The sequence below is a fragment of the Lagopus leucura genome, unplaced genomic scaffold, assembly GCF_019238085.1.
Source record: "Lagopus leucura isolate 7727_CA_CO unplaced genomic scaffold, USGS_WTPT01 Super-Scaffold_100009, whole genome shotgun sequence".
NCBI classification, from domain to species: Eukaryota; Metazoa; Chordata; class Aves; order Galliformes; family Phasianidae; genus Lagopus; species Lagopus leucura.
The window spans coordinates 26597075-26616795 of record NW_024962266.1 but is presented as its reverse complement, the minus strand read 5'-3'; the positions used below and the strand labels follow the sequence as shown (position 1 = coordinate 26616795).

The 19721-nt window shown below is 38.9% G+C and overlaps 1 protein-coding gene across 8 annotated transcripts in view; it reads right to left on the bottom strand.

Moving 5' to 3' along the window:
- Nucleotides 1-19721, bottom strand: part of PATJ (PATJ crumbs cell polarity complex component) — a 142848-nt gene that overhangs the window by 101899 nt on the left and 21228 nt on the right. For 7 of the 8 annotated variants that reach the window (XM_042873695.1, XM_042873694.1, XM_042873691.1 and 4 more), the window contains exons 12-18: nucleotides 18755-18890; nucleotides 18416-18508; nucleotides 12352-12428; nucleotides 9620-9676; nucleotides 8160-8294; nucleotides 4927-5091; nucleotides 3072-3206 (exon numbers count right to left, since the gene is read on the bottom strand). In XM_042873695.1, the coding sequence (XP_042729629.1) occupies nucleotides 3072-3206; nucleotides 4927-5091; nucleotides 8160-8294; nucleotides 9620-9676; nucleotides 12352-12428; nucleotides 18416-18508; nucleotides 18755-18890 (798 nt within the window). The remainder of the gene's footprint in view (nucleotides 1-3071; nucleotides 3207-4926; nucleotides 5092-8159; nucleotides 8295-9619; nucleotides 9677-12351; nucleotides 12429-18415; nucleotides 18509-18754; nucleotides 18891-19721) is intronic. The other variant, XM_042873693.1, reaches the window with a different exon arrangement.

Below are 19721 nucleotides of genomic sequence, written 5' to 3'. Positions count from 1 at the left end.
AGTCACTTGGGATATGCTTATCATTTATTTGATAGATGAGACATTATTAGAAAGACAGCCCATTAAAAATTCATGCACCAGAGCAATAATTTCTCCATCTCAGCATTCAGTTTTCTAAGTACTCGGACGCCTACTCTTCTTCACTAAGAGTTTTTATTAATACTGTCTTCTCAGAGCATGACATGGGAACTGCAGCATTTCAGACAACTGAAGCACAATATCCAGCACAATAACGGAAGGCAGTGGGAAGATAATTCCACAGCACCATGAGCAGCCTGGTCTCTTGGCATTCTTTTACTTCTGCAGCACATCTGGCACTGCTCACTGTCACAAAAGACCCCAGTGCAAACACATCTGGATGAGCAGGATTTCAGGGCTTCTTAAACCCTGCAGATAACAGTTGCCATTAGTCGCCATTCTCCCACAAGAAGGAACTGGAGTGGGTCAGCATACACTGGTACTTCAATAGGATTCCTCAGACATTATCATAACTTGACATAGGTGGAAAGTAAGAAAGAATAATAGCACATCACAGTTTTTATCCTATTGTGCTAATTTAAACACTCCTACTAATACTTTCTGAAGCCCTACTGCTATTTATGAAGTTCCATTTCAACCAACAGCTACAAAAATATTTTGATCTTAAAAATACCCAGAACACGGTTACATCACCTCCAAGTTGGGTACTTGAAACGTACATTTCCTAAAGCTTCCATAACAGAATGTCAATCAGTGCAAGTCTAAGCATGAGAGGGCCTTCTGTTCAGACTCACCTCTCATTCAGAGGGTGGTGATGCACTGTTCACAGGTTGCCCAAGGAGGCTGTGGATGCCCCATCCCTGGAGGCATCCAAGGCCAGGCTGGATGTGGCTCTGGGCAGCCTGGTCTGCCAGTTGGGGCAACCCTACACACAGCAGGGGGTTGGAACTGATAAGCATTGTGCTCCTTTGCAACCCAGGCCATTCCAGGATTCTCTCAGCAAGTCTTGCCATTGCACCCTGCCTCCAGCAACACGAACGACAGCCTACAAAGGTTGGTCCATTCCTGACACAACTCACTGGCACAAAGCCATGCAAACATCCATCTTGGCTTTGCTTTGTTTTGAGTAATCTGTTGGTTGTTTTTCAGTGAATGGTGGACATAAGTGCAAGCAGTGTATTTGTCACAAGGCATGAATCTCTTCTTGCAAAGCCAAGTATGAATCTCAAAAGTGTTGCTGTTTAAAAAGGGTAAAAAGAAGCGTCGAAAACAGAGTTGGATCTCCAGATCCTTTAAACTACAGTTAAAAACTCCACTGTAATTTTGTGCAACTCAGCAACCTTCCTCTGGCATTTCTGAACAGTCTCCCAGTAACCACATCAATTTTTGCCCTCTCCAATCTAGCATGGACAATTATTTGTTTTCTTTGCCCTGAACTCAAGAATACGATGGATGTATTTACATAAGTGCACAGTCACAGACATCTCCATATAAAAATTAATCCGCAGACGATGAAAAGAGTAGAAGATCTAAGAGGCAAATCCCAAACAAAAGAGCATACTTTATACATAAATATGTTGAAATTATAAAGATCTGAGATTAAGTGGTTTACCACTCATTTAGAATTGATTAGAATGCATTTAAATTTAGCTGAAAGTATCGCAACATTGCTCATGTATTTGCATCTGTGAATAAGTAAATAAAAAGCCTGTTATTAAAGCCTTCATTAATTCTGATTATATGAGAACTTAAAAGCAAATCTGTGTATTACTGCTCTGTAAAGACTCCAAGCAACTCTACAGTAAAGCTGGCACTGTAACACAACATGTGTCAGTGAAAATGACTAACAGGATCTATTTTCAGTAATCTTAAATCACACTGGTAAAATATAGAATTAATGGTTTTGCATAATACTTCAGATTTTTTTTTTATCCATTCCCAACGCATGTTGTATTGTATCAAAAATATAATTGAATTTTATAGCACTTGACATTTATTCGTAACAGTTGAATACGTTTTATTAGACTCCAACACTCAGGCAGCATTCAGATGTGATGTGTATATTATTATGAGGAGTGATCCAACTATTTTACTCCCTTCTAAGTATGATGGCTAGATGTTAAAAATACGTCACTTTGACAAGAAAAATTAAGAACATTTCATTCTGACTTCAGATCAGTTTCTATAAAGCAGTGTTTTGGTAAGAAGGATTAATGACCTTTAGTAGAATTTTCCCACAACTAAAGATTTCTCTGTTAATTTCTAAAGAGCTCCATTGTTACATATATAACCTACTCCAAAGTGTTTCTTGGAGAAACCAGTTTTAAGCTACAAATGGCTCCTGAACGTCAATGCATAGCCAGCATACCAGTTTAAAAGTTCAAGCAGGGAAACATAATTGAAAAACAAAACAAAACAGAAACATTAATTCGATTCTTCAAGCTCTAATCTTATACTAATCATTTAAAGCATATTTGTATTTACATAAATGTGAGTTTGCTACACCAGTTCACCTGTCAGCCCTGACATTCCCTTTTGACTGTGAAGGACAGTTGTGGTAAAGCTCCACCTTCATAAACTTTCCTTTAAAATCTGATAGTTTTGCTTTCATGGCTTGATTCAATGCCTGAAATGGCAAATCTTTATAGGACTTGTGTGTGACCACAAACTGCAGGCTAGTACTGCACTTGATGAACAAAATGCTTTAAGGCAATGAGGGAGAAAAAGACTCATTAAATATGGAAAATGACATTGCAATACCTAAGAAAGTTCTCTCATAGTTGAGAAGTCATTCTAAGTTGAAATAAAACAAAAAACAATCTTCCCCTAGCACTTAGCCCTTAAACTTGGAGTTATGAGGTACAGTTTGATTAAAGACTTTGCACTTTATCACGTCCAATAATCAGACTGGTTTAGAACAAGCTCTACACTATACTTTAAAGCTAAAAATGAATTACTTTTCCCTATACAGTTTCTTGGTCCAAGTGCCAAGTTGATTACGCAGTAATCTACGTCACCAAACATTTTGAGGCAACATATTAAAAAAAAAAGATTGAAGGATTTTTAATGCTTAGTGGCACAGAAAGGTGTACCTGGTAGTCTAAAATGCTGAATCCTAAACCATTTTTGTCTTTCTCCAGTTCAATAATTTTCACATCAGGAGACCATAACGCTAATTCCCCTTCTTCTTCTTCTTCCTCAGGATTAATGTTTTCTTCAGGTTTCACCTAAAAAATAAGAACTCTAGTTCACATTCTATGCTTTGCAGTTATTTACAAGCACTACTAATTCAACATTGGACTACTATTAAAGACTCATACATGCCCTAAAATATGAATTTTTATTGAAGTAGAACTTGATCCAACACCATGAGTTTCACTTCAGACATCTGTACCTTCTCCAACTAGATGCCTTGGATATATACAGCATCCTGAGCACTGGGGTCCAACCTGGCATATAAGCATCCCTGTGTTAGTCAAATTAGTTGTAGCAATACTACTAACCTGTTACATGTTGATGAACTTCAGCTGTCCCATTAGATGCATAAAGAAAAAATAAATATCTTAGCATAAAAGATTTAAGCAACCACAGTCACATACTGGAAAGACCAGATGTTAGACATGAACTGACACTTGTGGCATTTGATATGTAGACAAAAAATGGTCCTTAAATTGTAACTATGCAAGTCACATCTACCTTGAAAGAACAGTTTCTGACTATTACATTTCAGCAGAAAAACTATGAAAGAAGCAAAGTTGCTCAATTTCATCATGTAAAGACAACTTCCGAATGCATTTATTGTTATACAAGTACATATACCAAAATACTTAATTTTTTGTGTTTTTGTTGTTGCTGTTGTTTGTTTTTTAAAACTTATGTTTTAATCTAGCTACTGATCTTACCAGTTAAATCCTTACAAACTATCAAAACACGATGTCACAGGCAAAACATTAGTTGCAACTTCACACTGCTTTGACTTTATTTCTCTGCACAGAGCACATCCACGAGGCAAAAGGAAAGATTTCTTCCTCTGTTTTGTCTTATTTTCTCAGAAGAAAGTAGAAATATTCTGGGATTACTCCTTTTCATCAGAGACCTCCTTTCACCCAGTACTGTCTCATGGCAAAGACGTGCAAACAACAGTATGCACGTAGAAAGATTTCAATAAGACACAACATCAAAACCACACTGGAACAACTTCTGTACGCAAAGGAAAGATCCTTCTACAAAAAGGTTTGGTGTTGCACACTCTACTCTTCCATTAAACGTCCATATTTCATTTTAACTCTCCTCCCAGAAATCCTACCTTCCAGGAAATTAGATCAGAAAAGATGAGAAATCAAGGTGTAAATACTTGTTATAAATAGGAACAGCCATTACAAGTGTCAAGCTTTAGTTCAAGACTTTAAAGCTTCTGCAATGGAAAGAAACATTAAGTTTAATATTTTTCCAGTTCTATAAAAAAAACCTACTCAGAACATGGAAGTAATCAGCTAATGGTGGCAAGGATGTGATTTAGTATAATTCAAAGCTCTCACTCACCTATTAAGTGTAAGAATGATGAATAGGATGTACATAGTCAGCATGCACTGGTGATTTACCTGCCTTGTATTTATAGTACAATGAAGTTTCTCCCTTTCAACCTGCATAAACTGAAGTATAAGTAACACTGCTGCAAACATGAACTCTCGCTCATTGAAAAACCAGCAGTCCCTTACAAGCCCAAAGTGAGTCACAAAGGCAACTGCAGATGACAACTAAAAAAATCTGGGTTTAAATACCTACAAATGTATATTTAGAAACATTAAGATTGAAAAGTCTGGACCAAACAACGACAACAAAAAAAGAAAACAAACACTCTCTCTAGAAGGCTAAATTACTTTCTCAGAACCACATGCACGTGAAGTGATCTTCATTGTACCCAACTGAATGCCACGAGAAGTCTACCTTTGGTTCTGGAGATGGAACTCTCGCAGTGGGTTCATCCACAAGAGACTCACTGCCGTCATCAAAAAGTCGCCGACAGCAAACCATTGTAAATGGAGGTGGCACTTCTTTTAGAAAGGTGATTGCCTCACGGCGTGATTTGCCATACAGCTGAACTCCATTGACCTACACAGAAAACACACATCCACACAGAGTTATATGGAAGGATATCAACCAGATTACTTTCATCAGTTTTGGTGTACTTGTCTTTACTTAGCTGCATGTGAAGATCATTTTACCTAGGGATTCCAGCAAAGCTTGCATTGTTTTCTTAACAAGTGCTCCTTAAGTATACATATACACATTACTATGAATGTTAAACTTGATCTTGTGACTACTGCTACATCAGCTCTCTGCTTTCTTCAACATCCTACAATTCATTTTCCAGTCACTATTTTTCCTAGCGCAAACTCTTCTAGAAATTACTTTTATTCTGACTTGCTTCTTTGTTAGCAATAGCCCTTTTTTTTTCTTTTTTCTTTTTTCTTTTTTTCCAAATCCATTAGGCTTATCTATTTGAATTTAAACAGAAATGTTCAGTTTTCAAAAACGTTCAAGAAAACACAGATTTCAGCTCCAATAAAAAACCTGAAGTCAAAACTGGCACATCTGTCAGTGCTTCAAATTGTAACAAATTGGTTGAAACTGATACAGATCCTACACAAAACATGGAAGAATGGCTATATAGTAGAAAAGCCAAGTACAGTGAGCAATTAATCAGAAAACCCTGACTAAGGCCTAAGGTTACAACCCCACACCCTTTATTGCTCCTAAGTGACAAAAGAAGACGATAAGGCCACTGTTAATGAATATTTTAAGCCATACACTTCTAAAAAAGTAATAACGTTGCTTTAAAAATGGGACACTGCAGTTACATTCCCTCAGGAAAATAAAAATACAGGGATGGATCCTCTTTTGTATGCTTCACTAATGCAGTATTGTGAGGCTACATCTAACTTGCCCCCTAGGAATGCTGCTGAATATGAGCCATGCAAACTGTCAGTGTGTGTTGTGGGTGTCAACATGAAGACTTCCATTGACAAGCACTGCAGCCCCAAAAGAGAAGAGGTTTAACTGAGTGAGTGCTATGGAGTCAATATCAACCCTGCCTTTATCTCAGGGCTCTCTTTGAGGCCACCTCAAATCTGCTCTTGTGACCAAATGCCCAGCATGGCTGGATTTCAACTAATCTACTTCCAAATCTACTCCACAACACAGACCAAACCAAAGTGGAAATAACTGAAGTTGTTTGGTAAGATTACACAGCAAACTCACGTTACACACCATTTTTTCATCAGATTTTATTTTTTCCATCTTTTCTTCGCACGCTTTACAGTATAAATGTAGCTCATACTGCTGAGGATCAGAGTTCCTCTCCTACTAAAGAACACCTAAGGTGAAAATTCAGAATGCTAAAGCTCGTCTGCAACGTTGTAAGATGAACTGCCATGCTTCTTCTGTAAGAACTGCATCAATTGCTGAGCTATCAGGCTAATCCATTAGTTAATTATTTAAGCAGAAGTATCTACGCGTAAGGATTTTTTAATGCATTGAGACTGGCAGTGCGGTGGAAAGTTACCAGCATTTCTCAGCATATTGTGATGGATGGAGAAGAGCTACTGCTCACTCCCAAGCAGACTTGGGGACTCCCATTTCTGCTTTTGCAGCTGCCAGAAATTGGTCTCTAGACACGCAAGGTGCCAAGCACCCCCTTCGGTTACCACAACCCTCCAGTTAGTTGTGATATCAAATAGGAGTCAGTGAAATTTCTCTCACAAAACTGGAAGAACAGGAGGAAGCAATTTACTTCTAAAAAAGAACACAATGAAATCAGCTAAAATTAGAGAAAAAAAAAAAAAAACATGTTTTCTATCATAATTCAAACACATCATTAAAAATAATCAGCAGTCAACCTCACTATATATTAAAGAAAATTCCTGTACTGATTGCATTTTAATCCCACTTGTATCAGGCCCAGGTAGAGCTGCTTGTTTGGGAAATGGGGCTGTCACATTTTCCATTGCAAACCTCTACTTAAAGGGATTTATAACTTGGCTGCAAAAACATACTCTGGGTTAAACCTGGCATATATAACTTTAGCCCTGGAGCACATTTTGATTTTGTTATTTTTTTTCCAGCTACAGAAAAGGAAAATATATGCTCACTGTGTCTGGACATATCTGTGTACTTAACTGTAGATACACAGTAATAAGCAAAATTGATAAAAACTAAATACAGAATTAAAGTTTCCTAAATTACTTTGCAGTAATTGCTTTTACCATACAACTTTTTGTTTAGTGGCCAAGAAATTTAAATGACACTTTCAGCATTCCATTAATCTCTTCCTTCAGGAATCGAGATTTCCTCCATTAAGCGATAAAGAAAGAGATGGTTTAGATCTTAGTGATATCAGTATGAATTTCTGATCAACATCAAAGGGTGAACAACAAGTAAAGGCAATAGAGCAGTACAGCTAACAAATTAATCTTTCAGAAGGCTCAACTCTGTTCCCATTGATGTCAATTCAGTGTTCTTCGTATCCACTAAAAATATTCAAACTATTTCATAAAGAGGGTTCAACAGGAAATTAATGACTACTTATTTGCAGGCTGAGATGTTGATAGACACAAACACAAAACAGGTATTATTTTAATTTGATTAAAGGTATATTCCTCCTGAGCTGATAGGTCTGGTCTGATTCTGATAACTTCCAAGCTATCGCAGTACTTCTCTATACACATTTGAACTGATGTACTACCTCTCAGACACTGATGTCTCTCAAGACTCAACAAGCAAGTTAAAATGCTTAACAGGAATTTCTGAGACTGCTGTACATTTTTTTCAGGAGTGGAAAAATATTATCCACCAGGTAGAGTACAAAAGCTAATGCCAGTTTGCTCAAAAAACTGAAGGACCACAGAAACATCTGCATTCAGTAACTATTATCTCTGCCCTTGTGATTCCTGATAATCGTGTTAAACACTTCAGAAAAAAGCACGAAGTCACTAAGAGGTCACAAGGAGGTGCACAAGGGAGGAATGAAATGGTGAAGAAAACGTGAGGCTTCCAGAGAGTTGCTCTGCTTTCACAATCAACTCATTAAAATTAGTACTGCACACACTGCAACCAAACTAAAATCTAATAGGAGCATTTTAGAAAAGGTTTAAAGAATGCACTACTTCTGTTTGTTTTACCTCTAGAAGTTCATCCTCCAGTTGCAGAAGACCAAGTGTTGCAGCAGGACCATCTGAAGCAATTGATGATATGTAATGATGTCCATCAAACGTGTCAAGCTCAACTCCTAATCTCAAAGTATGGATGGGTAATAGCTGCCAAAAGATGAGACAGTGTGCATCTGCACCTACTATGATACGAACACATTTAAGACTTAACAGCTCAAATTAAACACGGTGAAATTATTGTCTTAATTATTGACTCACATTGGCTGTGTTACAGCACAAGTGTCCAGAATTTCTCTATACAAACCATCTACACAAGTAAAAACAATCCACGAATCCTTTGCACTGTACTCTTAAACAATGCTGCCATTTGAAAAAAAACACACAGAAGAGAAGCACCACTCACGTAAGTCTATCCCACCCAAACAGTGAGTTTTGAAAAAGCTGACAGAAATTCCAACACGACCATTTAATGCTAAGTCAACACCAACCCATCGCAGGATCAGCTGTCTTGACCCTTGAGGATCTACACTACTTTTGGAGTAGGAAAAATATCCATGGCATCCTCTGCAAACGTTTAATCTTATTTCTGCAATGGAAATTCATTGATTTTGTGTTAGCCTTTTCCTGTGGAATCCCTTTTATTCTACTTTTTCTCCCCTTCAGAAAGCCTCCGATTCTTATTGTCTTTGTGTGATCCAGACAAGACAGCAGGGATCACAGCAACCCACGGAGAGGAGGCAGAGATGATCAGCAGCAGCTGCTCCCTCAGTTGGGCAACTTTCTGGCTCTTTATTACCTAAGTTGAAACACCGAATCTCCTCCTGGTTCCCCAGTTTATTCTGGATGCTTAAAGCAAATAGGAGCAATCCATTCATCATCATTTCCCCACAGCCATGCCTTATTCTGACTTCATGGTCTTTCTTCACTGAGAAATCCCCAGAAGCACATAAACGCATCACTTCAAAACCTTTGCTTTGCAGTACTAGCATCCATACCTAGAAAGTCTACCAGAATTTTCAGAAGAAAGGAATTCTAACATCCTAACTAAAAGGACACTCCATCCCAAGGCTGGATCACTGCACTGAATCCCTGCACAGGATTGTGACACTGAATAGAGTTTCAAACCCTACTTCATTCTGCAGCAACTTTCAGCAAGTATTCTACAATTGAATTTCAATGCAATTAAGCACCCAGTAATTTGAGGCTTTTGCAAAATTTTAGCTTGGTTGTTTTGGTTTTTTGATTGATTGTTTTTTTTTAAAGGAACATTTGCCCATTGCACTAAAAATGCTTTGGACCACAACAGAAAATAGGCAGACCATAGGCAGCCTCTTTTGGAAAAGAGACTGAAAAGTGGAATCACCCCAAATTTATGAAACAGTTATGAAAATATTTATGAAATAAACAAATGTGGAATTTTGAGTCATAGATGTCAACATGTGCCATGAAGGAAAAAAACATGCAAGTCATACCTTTGAGTACTTCTGCAGTTCTGAGTCATCTGTAATGGGCATGTCCACGTTCACAACCTAAGGAATTATACAGCATAACTATTTTTGATACCAGGACAATGTCACATTGATGCAGAATAATTTTAAATGAGTGTTAGAAAGTCTCTGATGCCCAACACTTACATTCTGCAATGTTGTGATTATGCTTTATTAGCAGATTCAAATATTATCCTATTCTTGAAGCCGGAGTGACAATTTTAGTCAAGTCCAGTAATCCTCTATAAGCACAAAATGCCATTACATTTGACACAAATACCCACAGCAACTTGCCAATCAGAACTGAACATTACAATGGCCTAAGTTATTATTTCAGACACCAGAAGAACCATCTAACATCTAGACTAAATCACTATCTTCCCCAGAACGTTTCTAACACAGCTTGAAATACATGAGTTTAATTACAAATTTGAATGCAAAATGAATCATATACAAGAGGTAGAAGAAATCCCTTCAGTCCTTCTTTAGGATTTTTTTTTTTCCAATTTGAATGCAATAACTCTAAATGTTTTCCACCTTTTTTTTTTTTTTTTTTGTGGATCTCTTCCTTAACAGAATTCATTTGTAGCCATAGAAGGATATTTATTCAAATTTTAATTGTAATCAGATGAAATCTGTAGTGATCTACGGTCCAAGGCTGAAGTCTGGGTCACTGTCACTGAGATTTTTGGGATGCCAGCTCTATTGGTTAGATTGGAAACACACACAGCCTTGCAAAAATCAAGTAACTGTTTCCATTCAGGCTTCCTTGGAAATTCCTAGCGTAACAAAGTATCTACAAAGCAACCTTAAGTCTCGGCTCCCTCCTTCAGCTTCACTTTAAATGGGGCTTCCAGAGTCCTGTCTTCCACCCCTGTACCTCGGGTATTTTTCCCAACAGACAGAATCTGTTCCATGTCCACTCAGTTGTAACTAAATGAATCTAGGACTGATAACTCCTCAGCCCGACTGTTCTCAGCTAGGTACTTGGCAACAAACACCACACAGCCATAAATCCCCAAACAGGCTCCCAGCGTCTCTTTCCTTTCAACAGGATCTCAGTTTTGTTCTTAAGTTGCTGCCACAAAGGACTGGAAGCCACCAGCGACACTAAATCCTCCCTTCTAACAACGATTTCCTCTGAAGAGAAATACTTAAGAGAAGTCCTCTGACTCACAGTCACCTTTAGGGTGAGTTTCAGGGGATCTCAGTGTAGGGGCAAGGACAGTGAGAAACAGGGAGCGAGCCATTAGGCTGCAATCAAACTAAACACTGTTATGGAATGCAGCCAAGCAGAGCAGATGACAAAAACTGGAAGAACCAAAAACTGACCTTCAAAACAGGGTGCTGTAACAGCTTCCTTCTATTTTTAAAAAGGACCAACTATGAACGTCTCAACCACAGTTAGCACTGAATGGCCTCAAGTTGTGCAAGGGAAGGTTTAGATCAGGTATGAGGAAGAATTGCTTCACATAAACTGGAGCGTGCTGCCCTGGGCAGCAGCAGAATTGCTGTCCTTGGGGATCTTGAAGAGATGCGGATGCTGCACGCAGGACACGGCTTGCTGCTGGACCTGGAGCACTGGGTTGATGGCTGGGCTCAGTCTGAAGGGTCTTTTCCAACCTAAGTGATTCCGTGATTTTCACTCCTGCCATTTTCCTGGCAGCAGCTCAAGAATTAGAAATGCACAGTTTCACAAACTAAGCAGGTTTCTGTCCTCTGTGGGAAGCACGATAGTGCTAAGGAGGAAATATCAGACTCTCAAAATGTAAGGATGGGAATACCAAGCAACTGAAGTGGGCAGCCAACCAGATTTATGACACCATGTACATAATCCTATACGAACTTCAGATCTTAAAGCAGTGCTAATGGAAAGAAGCGAAGCGAGTTTCTCAAGACAATTCTTAAAGCTACTTTAAATCTTCCAGCGAGCAATTGGAATGATGGCTACTCCAAGCAGTAAAAATAAGTGTCTCTAAATCAACTGGACAAGCATTGCAAAGACAAACAGGGCATTTCGCTGGTGGCGGCGAGAATTTTTTAAGGCTTCAGAAGGAAGGTTGGCTGGAATTTCTTTTAATCTGTACTCATTGGCTACCGTGGCACTGAAGAGCAATAGCAAATTACCATTTCAGTCAGCTCCTTATGACAATTCATCAAAACAATCTTTTGCTTGGCAATTATTTAATACAAGGCGAAGAAATATCTAATAGGCACTGGCACCATGAAGGTACATTACCTCAAATTACTTCCTGTGCTTCCAGTATGTTTGAAAATCATTCTTACATCTTTCTAATCAAATCCTTAGATTATTTGTGAAACATCACAATTCTATCTTGAACTGTGGTGGTTGTTCTTTTTTTTTCTTTTCAGTGTGCAATAAACCTAACAGTTTCTAACTAAAATCATAAAAATGCCACATATTTTAAGTGGCTGCTGTGATGTAGATTTAAAAAGACTGCCAATTTTCTTAAATCTCCATTTCTGTCTAGTATCTGTGTAACGATTTAACAATAGTATTTATATAAACAGTATTTACAAAAAGTATCAGCTATACCATTTCTGTATTTCAGCCCCGATGCTAATGGAAACAAAACTTGATGTTACTGATCTGTTCCAAATGCTGAACTGTTCTATAAACAGCCTGTAATAAGCTCACAAAGCTGTAATTTTAAAAAATAACACACATGAATGTAGTTTACTGAAAGGTAACATACCATAACTTCATATTCAGGGCCCAGCAGGTTTTCCCACTTGGACTTTAGATCATATGCAGGAGGGAATGGGTCTCTTCCTAAATACGAAAGGCAGGATTAAATTTACATTTTGCATTCAGAAATACATTTGCTTCTAAACGCTTTGGTAAAAATTCAGTGTAAATAAAAGATTAGAGGAAATAATCAGATATGCAAAAAAAAAAGAAATTGCATTAAGCTGAGTCTATCAAGCAGTGCAAATCAAAAATGACTTTCTAAGGAAAACAATGCAAAACGTCAGCTAGTGCTAAAGTGTGATTTATTCAGCTGAGTGGCAGAAGAGGTGATGCTTGCATTGATGAGATGTGAGTTCTGTACCATATAGTACTGTAAATAAATCATTCTTTCAGGCTGCAAAATAAATCTCACATGACTTCATAATTTGTTGCTATAAAAATGCATGCTGCTCCAAGGGACCATTATCTTCCACCAAAATGAACCCCTGAAGAAGTAAAACACCTGACAAGATACTGCTGTTATCATGGAGCTGTGTAAGCACAATGCAGTTGTACACTGTATTTATACATTTGGCAGGTACAAAGGCTTGTCTAGTTTAATTAGGCCAGTAAGTAACATGAGCTTTAATATAAGCTCCAGTTCTAAACCAGTCTTCCGTGGGAACTTGCCTATCTTGACATTTATATCTTTTCAGCTTTCTTACTTATGCAACCAAGGCAGTATTACAGTCATGTAAGACAATTTGACAGAGCTAGACAGCATAAAATGACTGGCTGCCCTGCGTTTGACCTCCTCCAGAAGCTCAGCACACATATAAAGTTCCAAGCTGAAGCAATGTTTAACTGGTAGGAATCAAACTCCACAGCTACAAATTCCATCTAGCAGCTACAACAGCAGCAACTGGGGTCTGAATTACTGAAAACTGTTTTTTTCCCCCTGAATGACTGTAATAGTTTGTCAGATGTCTAGACAAGGCACAGACCACTTAGTACTGCCCACGTGTCACACAGAAACTTAGAATGTAAATCACAACCTCACATTGTGCACGCAAATGAGCAAGCAAAACACTTTGGGGAGTGGGATAGATTTCGAAGTCATCACCAAGAAGCTCAGAACCTACCTAGTAGGAACAGCAAAGACACATGGGATGCCCAGCTGCCTTTGCTTTCAACACCTTCATAGATTGCAAAGATAAAACGTGAGCTTTGCAATAGAATCCTCATTCATCATCTTAGAACTTTGAAGTTTTCCACTAATTAAAAATAAAGATATAAAGTTAAGTTATACAACATAACTGCATTCCCTCCATCGCTTTCTGTCATGTCAGACAGGCAAATTCTGTCTGGCCTGCTCTGAGAAATTACATTGCTTACAGCCTAGGAACCGAGGTTTCACTTGGGAACATCCAGTGCGCCTTTAAGCAACAGTCTCAAGTTGACTTAGATATTCAAGGATTCCAGCAATTCAGATGGCTGTTTTCTGTCACCAAAAGAAACTCCACCGATCATGAAAACTTGGGTGCTGTTTTTTTTGTTTCTTTCTTTGTTTTTAGGTACAGACCACAGCTCTCTTTGAAATAAATTATCTTTATACAAGAGAAGACAATTTGTACTGCAATTCTGGAACACGTCTGGAGACTTTTTCTTCCATCTGAATTTAATTGAAGTTCCTAGGGAGAAGTCTTCTTCATGAGCTGTATTATCCAGCACAGGCTGATCGCTATCATTTACTTCCCAACTGTAGCAAAAACAGAACATCAGTGCATCTTCTTATTCCTCCTATTTGCATAAACGTTTAGAAACAAAAATTCTGCAGTTTCTTTTCTGACTATTTCCAAGCTTGAACACGCATGACTTCAGAATCTGCAAAGCCCTGTGCAGTCTGATACGGATTTTAAGGTTCACCAGGAGCAATAAATCTTAGGATGAGGCTCAAAGTTCAGTTCAGCAACTGTAAACTATGCTCCAATTGGCTGAAAACAGATTTCTTCATCAGTTCCTAAACACATTACCAAAACTCTATAGGCTGTACAGAACGAGTGCTGACGCACATCTCCACGTGAAGTTTGAACCTTTATTTCACACACGCTTGGAAGTCTCTGTGTGTAACTTCCTCAGAACTGTGGAACAGCAGGACGAGCAGGTTTGGATTAGATACATTTAGTTCCAACGCTGTCGCTCAATTCACCTAAATGCTCCTTTTCCTCCCCAAACAGCTTTTTCCACGTGATAGTTAATAGAAGGTTTCTTTAGTTTCTCACCCAGCTGGACTTCTCATGACCTGAGATATGTACTACATCTTCTGGAATGTGCTTCAGAAATGAAAACGCTTCCCAGAACAGCTTCTATTAGCAATAACTTTCAACATCATTACACTCCTGTCCTTCTGCCTGCACTTCACCACAGTTTTTCCTTTCTCACTAGGCAGCATCAATTAAAAAAGAAACAATCACACGTACTGTAAAAATCGTATTTTTGGGGGCAAAATTGCTGGCTTCTTCTGAACTGGAATCTTTTCTTCTTGCAATCTCCTCTGGATTTCATAAACTCACTACACAAGGACTCCTTTCATCCTCCATCTCCTGTACTCTAGTATATTTCACTAACACACTTCATCTCCCCTTACTGTTGGGTGTTTTTCTCCAGCCATCTTTAAGCTCCTGGCTACCATCATCACATCTTCAGATCCTGAGTGCTGCTTCAAGGTAGAAGAAAGCAGTTCTGCCCAGCCTGCAGCCTTGCAGATGCAGCTGTTAAGTTAATTGCCCTTGGTGTGCTAGCAGAAAGTTTCAGGCCTCGTGCGCACTGCATCCTAAACCGTGTTGCATTTGTAACAGCATTGTTTAAGCACATCTTAGCCCGGTCAGAATTAGTATTTAATACCTCTCCAGGAAACACAATTTAATAAGAATTTCACGCAACTGGGCTTAAAGGGAAGCAATACATAATTTAGAAAACATACTTTTTGCATTAAACTTTTAAAAGCATTTCCAGAGAACAGTCGGAGCCTCCAATTAGCAGTATTTACTTTAGCACCATTATAATGAAGTGTCCATCACCATGTCCAAAATAAGCACCTATCTTTGGAATCTGGCGACGACACAGAGGTGAAATCTTAGACATCATACTTCAGCATGGATAGAATTTGCAATTAAGTATTTCAACTTTTTAGCAAAGATACACACATTTTATAGCAAAAAGGTTTTGCAGAACCCTGTAAATTAACGTGGTTTTTCCCTATGAAAAATCAGTTTAATCAAGCAATGATGTTTGCTTATTAAAGGCCACCGATTCTGTACTCCATCATAAAACCACGTCCCTTTCATTTTCCTGAAGGTCCCAAAAGGACCAGCACAACCAGATGACACCAAGGGCAACATCCAACTCAGACAAAGAATACCTGCACTGATTAAATTTTGATATCTCAAGACACACTGTGCAAACAAACACATCAATCTGCATTATCCAGGGTAAGGGGAACTTTTATACTATGGGTTTTTCCATTCTTCCATGTATACTTGCTCCCTGATGCACCATGATACTGTCTCTGCTAGCAAACAGGAAGGGTCTAGCCAGGAGGTATGAATTCTAGGCATCAAGGTTCTTCTCACTCAGGTACATCTGCACCATACTCCATAGTGCTCCAAGAAAGGGATCATGAGATTAGCACAGCATTGGAAATGAGGGGGAGCCGCTCAAATACATAAAATTTGGTTACAAACAGCTACAAAAACTAGGAGCTTTGGTGCATTTATGGAGAGGCAATGGATCCATACCAAAGAAACTGAGTATGCAGTGAAAAGGGCTCAAGAATAGAGTTAGATCCAAGCTGCCTCTTAGCGGGACAGAAAGCTCTAAGACAGGTGTAGATATCGCATCTTGAGACAAAGGGTTTGGTAACTTCAAGACAGGTAAAAGCCATTTTGGTTCCCCATACAAACTGGTCTTGGCATTGATGTACTGTACAAGCACAGTGCTAGGTGCCAGGTAACAAATTCCTCAGGAAGTTCTCTTTGTATTAGAGTAGACATCTGTGACACAAAATAACCCAATCACAAGTAGTCAGGAATTGACTACAGAGATATTGTTCACTTCACCAGAAGACCTTATGCACAGAAAGTTCAATAGGATTTAGAGCAAAGAAAGGACTAGGTAATTGAAACAGAACAGTGTATTATTCTTCCAGCCTCTGGCACAGCGAGCCTAAGTCCTCCTGGCTCTTCTGAGCCTAAAAACGTTCTGCAGCTCCTAAATACATCCTACTGCTAAGTCCTTAAATTCTTCTACCAGTGTAAACACAGATCAATACACACTTTTCACTCATGCAGCTAAAACAATGATTTGATAACCTTAAACCATAGCTACTCAATCACCTCTGCTTTGGCTTCCTATTTCTGGGAACATGCAAAAGTCACAACAAAGGATGTCTGGTTATAAGGCTTGGACAGAAAAGTAAAACAGAATGGAGCATAGAAACTGCTAACATTCCTCTCATTTCCAGGTTGTCTTTAATACTGACAGATCTTCCACAGTCATAGCAAAATTGTTATTCATTGACAGTCATAATTTAGACTCCTCAATTGCATCTACATATTTAAGAAACTACAAGGCATAAGGATAATTTATGCTGACTTCAACACAATCTGTAGAAATTCACCCAGAAGTTACTGTAGATACGGCCAGAAATCAGCAGAGAACTGAAGCATACCTTCTGGAAAGACCAAGCCCGAAGAAATCCATGCCTTTGTGATCTGTCTCTATGCCCAACTGCCTTTAATGGTAAAAACGCATGTCTAATTTCAACTCCTATCCAGCTTCCAATTCCAGTTATCAGGTTTTATAATGCCTTTGCCAGATTCTCATCTAGCTACACTAGTGTGCAGTCAACAGCCTTCCAGTCCATCTAGTATGCTCAGGACAAGCAAGCCAGGGACTCAACTCTAGTTTCCAGCAGTAGTATGGGAGGAAGCACTATGCAACGATATTAGCGCTGCAAGATAAATGAGTTGGGTCTGGGAAATAGCAGGCAGCAATGAGAGGCTCATTGCCAAGTCAGGAATCTCACAGGAGGTCAACGTAACTTATGCCAGGCTTCCTGCTTCTCTGGCACTCCAGGAAATATCAGTGATCAGGAGCACAATAAGCAGGGCAAGCAAACAGGAGGGAGGCAGTTGGTACACAGATGAGACAGAAGTTACTCATGGAAAATGACCTACAAATGAAGATGTCACAAGACATGAATCCCCATCCCTGGTGCTGCAGTCAGCTCTGGTACTTCAGCAAGCCCTGTTCATTTACAAATTCCTGAAAAGTTGCTGCAGCCCAGGTCACAGGCCACCAGAGGCCAGGTCAAGGAGCTCAGGAGGTGAGTTCTGATCAAGTGTCTGCAGGGCCAGAAGACAAAACAAATGGGCATCATGAACTAACAAATATGTAGACAAGGCTCTGCAGAGGTGGGAGCTTAAGACCTGCAAGTACAAGAGGGAAGACATGACTGAGGAAAGATTGGACTGCCAAGTAAAGGTGAACTCCCAAGAGGGTAGAAACTGACTGTGACTTCTGGCAGGAAGAGGAATGCTCCATCTCCATGCTGTTCACTTAGTGATTTGGTTCAAGGTCCTGACAGCAGAGATGATGAAAAAATTCTGTCAGAAGACTGCAGGCAGGACAGCTCACATCATCAGAGAAAGATCATGGACAGAAAGAAGAGCAAGTGAGCTGGAGCAATTCAGCTGTACAGAGCCGACGGGATTCATTCTATAGTCCTGAAAGGGCTGTAACATCCATGGATGTTATCTACCAACATGCCAGCAAGTCTGTGGACAGTGTTACTTTTGGGGTATGAGGTTGGGCGAAGGAGTTGATAGATCTAACAGGTAATGCTTTACTTCAAAAAGGACTTGAATAAAAGGCCCTACGGAACAAAGACTGAAGACCACACAGGCCATGACAGATAATCAGTATTGAAACTAGGTTAAAGGCTTTTTCAAAGACTTAGAAGAAACACTGTGAGACATTCTATCCACCTGATTTATGCAGAATCTGCTTAGTTCCATTTTGAAAATTACCCTTTTGTTTTTGGTTTTCCTCATTCCTACTGTCCACATTAGTTTCAGTCCCTAAAGCTCCAGAAGATGCTAAAGCTGGAACACTTGGCAGCACTGTGAAAATAGATGGGAAAAAAATAAATCAGACAGATCCTGCAAAACATATGAAGAAGTAACAACACTTCTTTTTCTGCCATTTTTGTTTGCGTTTTGGTTACATAGGAGTATTTCACCTTCTACAGTAAGCCCTTACCAAATCTAGAATCACGTGGGACTTAGTCCTAGTTGTTAGATTAAGTCACTGTAAATTCAGCAGATAAATCAGTTACTGAAAAAGGGAGGGGAAAAGAAAAGTCTTACCTTTATCTGAACATCTTTCTGAAGAACCAGTCGAAGGCCTCCTCCTGAGCAAGGTGAGGCGTACAACCTGCCCGGTGTTACGCAGCGTCTCTACCACTTCTTGGTTGGTAAAATCCTGTATATTAACTCCATCAACCTAAATCACATCATATAGCAGTTGTCACATCCCATGCTTATGCTGTACCGTACATTTTAAGGGATGTCCACATTATTTTGTGCAGATGTTACAAGGTTATTCACCCAAGATTTTGCAAAAGCTATCTCATGAAAACAGTTACATTTCACTGATTGGACAAAATTTTCAAAATGCATTTTGAAAGGAAACACAGCAGTAGTTTCTCTTGTGTTCATGGGCCAACAATAAAACAGGAGATTGCTATTCTAAGTGTGCACTGATTTCTCCCTACGATTTTTTCTTTTAATTTGCAAAGAACAACTTGAAAAGCATCACGGATGAAGCAAGAATAGTCAACCTAGACATCTTTTCAGTTAAGAATCACTGCTAGCATACTGCACACAGCCCTATGTACACAACTGTATAATCAACTTTGAACAGCTTAATTAATAAACAAATTCAGATGTTTCAATTTACAGTTAGATTACTGTATACTCTTGTTGTTACATCACACATCTATAGGGGCTTCACCTGCAAACAGCAGATAAAAGCTGAAGTTGATATCAAAATTTCACTTTCGTAAAGGAGAAGCTGACTTGGGAAGGTCCTGGTACAGCACACGACTGCAAAGAGCATTTTTAGATCATAAATGTTATTTCTGGAAATAAAAAGATCGTGCGATTCATTCCTGCTTGTTCTGTGAATGCAATATTGCCCATTATTCAAATCAGTCCTATTCAAAGCTTTCAAGTTTTCTACAGATAAATTCTGGGCTTTCAAATATTACTTGTGACTATTAATATTTTGATTGTATCCACAGTATTCTACACACTAATTAAGATCATAAAGTGT